This window comes from Clupea harengus, chromosome 8 (assembly GCF_900700415.2).
Source record: "Clupea harengus chromosome 8, Ch_v2.0.2, whole genome shotgun sequence".
Lineage (NCBI taxonomy): Eukaryota > Metazoa > Chordata > Actinopteri > Clupeiformes > Clupeidae > Clupea > Clupea harengus.
In genome coordinates this window covers 20,375,122-20,380,121 of record NC_045159.1, presented here as the reverse complement: position 1 = coordinate 20,380,121, position 5,000 = coordinate 20,375,122, and the positions used below count along the sequence as shown (strand labels likewise).

At 51.3% G+C, this 5,000-nt stretch overlaps 1 protein-coding gene across 7 annotated transcripts in view; it reads left to right on the top strand.

Moving 5' to 3' along the window:
* Window positions 1-5,000, top strand: part of LOC105890435 (RNA-binding protein Musashi homolog 2) — a 261,675-nt gene that overhangs the window by 200,396 nt on the left and 56,279 nt on the right. For all 7 annotated transcript variants that reach the window (XM_031572255.2, XM_031572254.2, XM_031572253.2 and 4 more), the window contains exon 8: window positions 1-17. This exon is cut by the window's left edge and continues 66 nt beyond it. In XM_031572255.2, coding sequence (XP_031428115.1) covers window positions 1-17 — 17 coding nt within the window. The remainder of the gene's footprint in view (window positions 18-5,000) is intronic.

Here is a 5,000-nt window from a genome sequence, read left to right as displayed (position 1 = left end):
AAATCAATAATAAAATGGTAAGTCTTCACCCTTTGTGTGTTTTTCCGTTCAAGCTGTGTTTGATATGTGTGTGTACCGGTGCGAGGTGTGCGGACTGGAATCGCAATGGTGCGCGGTGGTGTGCACCGTCTGGAAAGTGTGAAATCATGTAAGTTGCTACGGTTAGTTGCCGGGGAATGAGGACTCAAGCCTGTCCTTTTTTTTTTTTCGCTTCTGAAGCGACCCTCAGCAGGAACTGGTCTGCGATGGCGTGCAGAAACTGGCAACCGTTGAGTTCATTAAACTAGGATTAGCACCTTGGAGAACCCCTGCTAATGATGCTCTGATTATCCTCTTTCCTGGCAAACGACTCCCAGAACCTAGCAGCTAGACGACCCGGCCCGACTGGTGTCGCTCCAATTGGACCTGGAGCCAGACCGGTGCCAGTTCTGTTCCAGAGATGGCAGGAACCGCATAGGGGTTAGGGGACCTTCGGGTGGCTATTTCACTGCACTGTGTGTGGTCAGATGAGAAACGCTCGCTTGAGTCGCCTCCGATGGGTACAGTTGGTGTCAGTGGCGACACAATGAAGTAGAAATGGGAGAGGGCGAGTCGAGAGGCTGCGGTAGCTCGGCCTCGTAGAGGTGAGTCCAGACGGCCGGGTCTCGTCGGCAGCTAGTGGTGAGATGCAGGGGAAATATGAGAGGACTTTCTTGGAGGCTGCTGCAGCAGCTCTGAGCGACAGCACAGGGGTGGTTTGTATGCGTCCCCCCACTCCCACACCCACCCCTGGCTATTTTACAAATCCCCCCTGAGCTGTGAGGCGCAGAGTGCGAGGCCTCAACACTTGATTGACAGGAGCCGTGGAGTGGAAAGGTTTACACGAGAGACTGGAGCCCCTCTACACACCAGACAGCCATGTTTCCAGCCGTCCTCTCCGACCCCCCCTGCCTGACCCCCCACCTCCAAAGCCCCCCCCCCACCCCACCCCTCCAGTCCTCTCCGACAATCGATGGCAGGCCCTGTTCCCCCGGGACGGAGTGAGAGGACAGTGGAACAGAAACCACACTACTACTACCACCACCACCACCACCACCCCCACCACCGCCGCTGCAGCTGAAGGCAGGGGGATCAGTCCGCCCTGATTGCAGCTTACTGTGGATTACATCCGGCATGGCTCTGGCCCAGATGTGGGCCACAGTCGGATGCGGTGTGGGATTGTAAGGTACTCCTGCTTAAGCTGAGCAAGCCCAGAACATAGAACATATCTAGACCAGATATGGGCAAAACCAAATGTGCCCTAGAGCCATCTAGTATCAGCTCACATCCTTACCCTACTCCAGCTACTGTCAGCTCACATCCTTACCCTGCTCCAGCTACTGTCAGCTCACATCCTTACCCTACTCCAGCTACTGTCAGCTCACATCCTTACCCTACTCCAGCTACTGTCAGCTCACATCCTTACCCTACTCCAGCTACTGTCAGCTCACATCCTTACCCTACTCCAGCTACTGTCAGCTCACATCCTTACCCTGTTCCAGCTGCTATCAGCTCACATCCTTACCCTGTTCCAGCTGCTATCAGCTCACATCCTTACCCTACTCCAGCTGCTATCAGCTCACATCCTTACCCTGTTCCAGCTGCTATCAGCTCACATCCTTACCCTGCTCCAGCTACTGTCAGCTCACATCCTTACCCTGCTCCCTGGTGTCTTAAGCTCACTCTCAGTGGGCCAGACCCATGCCAGATGCCCTTCAGAGAGGGTCCGTCTCCACAAATCCCCTTCCCCATCTTAGTCACGGGCAGGCAGCTCCGCACCGCGGCGTAGGGACACACTGTGCATCTGGCCACCGATCCACGAGTGCGGGACATCGCCATCGATTTTGATATGATATTGCATCAAATGGCTTCATCGTTCAGGGAGCACTAAGCTGGTGTTTCTTTCTCTCTATCCTCCTTTCTCTTTCTTTCTTTTTTTCTTCTTCTTTCCTCTTTCTTTATAATTTTCTTTCTTTCTTTTATTTTCTTTCTTCATCTCTTTATTCTCCTCCCTTTTCTTTGCCTCCCCACTTTGTTTTTTTCTGTCATTCTTTCTTTCTTTCTTTCTTTCTTTCTTTCTCTTGAAGAGTCAAAGTCTCTCTTTCTTTTTTTTCCTCTGTTTTATCCTTTCTTTCCGCTGAGGTCTGGACATTGTCCCCAGCCATCCATCCTCCTGCCGCCTCTCATTGGGCTGCCAGAGGACGGCGTGCATCATTATCAGATGACTAATGTCAGGAAAGAAAGAAGTGGGGAAAAAAATAAAACCAAAACACAAAAGAAGGGAAGATTCTTCAACCGTCCCATTCAGAACGGCCCATTTCACTCCGGTAAATGATAAGTGCTGTTTCGCTCCCCTGGTTTTTCGCTCACGGCTGCTACCTCTGTTAGGACTTTTAAATGAAATAAATGGGGGGGGGGGGGTGCTAAAACAGCAGTCAGAGTACAGGGGAGTGCAAGCGCACACACACACACATCCTGATCCTCTGCATAGCTGCATTAGTGCAGTGGACGCTCACTAAGTCATGAGTCATGCTATTGTCATCTCTGCTCTCTGCTTTCTCGTCACGACTCTTGCTTTGCTGGGGTTGTTGTTGTTGTTGTTGATGTTGTTGTTGTTGTGAGTCTCAGAGTTGTCACTGGTCCTGTGGGAGTTGCATGGATCTTGTGGAGGGAATGTGTGCTTCCAAGCGGCGCTGCTTTGAAGAGGGAAGCTTTTCTTTCTCTCTCTGTGTCCCAGGCTGGCATTCCCGGACGGGCAGACTGGGAAGAGTTTGTTCTCAGAGTCGCCAACTAGGATGGCTCAGGCCCTAACGTTCTCCTTGTTCTGGGCTTTTGGGCGGCAGATTGAGAGTTCTGTGCGCTCCTTGGAGTGGCAGTGCTAACGATCATGGCTCTGTGTGTGTGTGTGTGTGTGTGCTAACGGTCATGGCTCTGTCCTGTTGTTGGCTGTTAGAGGTCACGTCACGTCACACATCCTCTGGGCTTCATGTGGCAGTTTGTGCAGCAGATGTGCGCTTCAGGAGATGTATGTGGTCCTTGAGATTTGAAAGCAGTCCTGATGATGAAAATGATAGCTGATGATGAATGTTTATATTAGATGATATGGTTTTATTGCTGTTTTATAGCTGATTTCAGTGATATCTTGCTACGGAGGGGGAACCTTAAAGTTCTTAATACTATGGACCACAGAGATCCTGCCATGTCTAACCCTCTAGTATGAAATGCAGTTCTTCTTGTTTGTAGTTGTTTGCAGTTGGACCTTGTAATGCCCCCTGTCTCTTTATTTACCTTTGGCTCTATGGGTCTATGTATCTTGCTATCGATTTCTTTTCCTATCTATCCATCTCTGTGGTGTTCTGCTGGAAGAAGGTCATTTAAAGGTAGGGTAACTGATACTGTGGAAACATTGTTGATATTTGAACTCAACTGCCAAACTAACACCCCCCCCTCCCTTCAGTGCCCCCTCAGAAGCTCCGCCCCTTGTTGCTGATTGGGTGGATTTCTTTTCAGCCCACTCACAGAACAGACAGGTAGTGGACCGTGAGTTTTGGATTAAAATCGCTTACTGCACCTTTAAATGCCAGTGTAATATTTAATCCTAACAGGCGTAGCGAGCCACCATCTGTTAGCTTAACCCCTAGTCTTTGGAGAGGAGGAGGCCCCTGGCAGACGCCGCTGGCTCTAGGAGAAGGTGGAGGTGGAGGCCTCAGACGAGCCTGGAGCTCATTCCAGTGGTGGGGGGGTGACGGGCCAGGGACAGGGCAGGAACCACGACCCCCCACACACACACACACACACACACACACACACACACACACACACACACACACACACACACACACACACACACACACACACACACACACACACACACACACACACACACACACCACCCCCTTTTTCATCTTGCCTCCCCCTCCATCCCTCACGGGGCTCCTGCTGCCGCTGACCGGACATCTGGAGAGGGGGGGGGGGGGGGGGGGGAGAGGCGCAGTAGTAGAGTAGTGAGAGAGAGAGAGGGAGAGAGAGAGAGAGAGAGAGAGAGAGGTGAGATAGACAGAAAGGGGAGGGGAGGGACCCAGGGAAATAGACATGTCCAGACAGAGAGAATGATCAGACAGCTGAAGAGAGCGTTCTCAGAGCTGTGTGAAGGTGTGATCTGCCCGCCAGAGCAGGCCAACCCTCTCCCCCTCTCCCCTTGTGTGATGGGAGTCTGGGACTCAAGGCCAAACCTCAGTGGACACATAGTGACTGAAGTGTGATGGGGGGGGGGTTTGCGTCCTCACTTTAGTGTAAAGGCACTAGAGACACTGGGCTCTGATGGTGTCCTGTTGCGTACTCACTTTAGTGTAAAGGCAGGATGAGACACTGGGCTCTGATGGTGTCCTGTTGCGTCCTCACTTTAGTGTAAAGGCACTGGAGACACTGGGCTCTGATGGTGTCCTGTTGCGGCCCTGAACTCACATCTTCACATCTGTTTTTCTGCGTCTCCAAGGAGGTGTGTGAGGGGGGCTGTCTCCTCTCTTCTACTGAGACACACATCAAGCTCCTCTCTTTCTCTTTCCTCTCTCTCTCCTCTCTGTCCTCTCTCTTTCTCTTTCCTCTCTCTCCTCTCTTTCCTCTCTCTCTCCTCTCTTTCCTCTCTCCTCTCTTTCCTCTCTCTTTCTCTTTCCTCTCTCTCCTCTCTTTCCTCTCTCTCTCCTCTTTCCTCTCTCTCTTCTCTCTTTCCTCTCTCTCTTCTCTCTTTCCTCTCTCTTTCTCTTTCCTATCTCTCTCCTCTCTTTCCTCTCTCTCTCCTCTCTTTCCTCTCTCTCTCCTCTTTCCTCTCTCTCTCACTCAGCCTGTTTTGGCGCAAGGAGTGAGTTCACTGCACAACAGGACATGATCAAAAGGGTGTGTGGTTGTGTGTGTGTGTGTGTGATTGCGTGTATCTGTATGTTTGTTTGTGCAGTTTACAGTGTGTGTTTATTTTACTGTGCCTA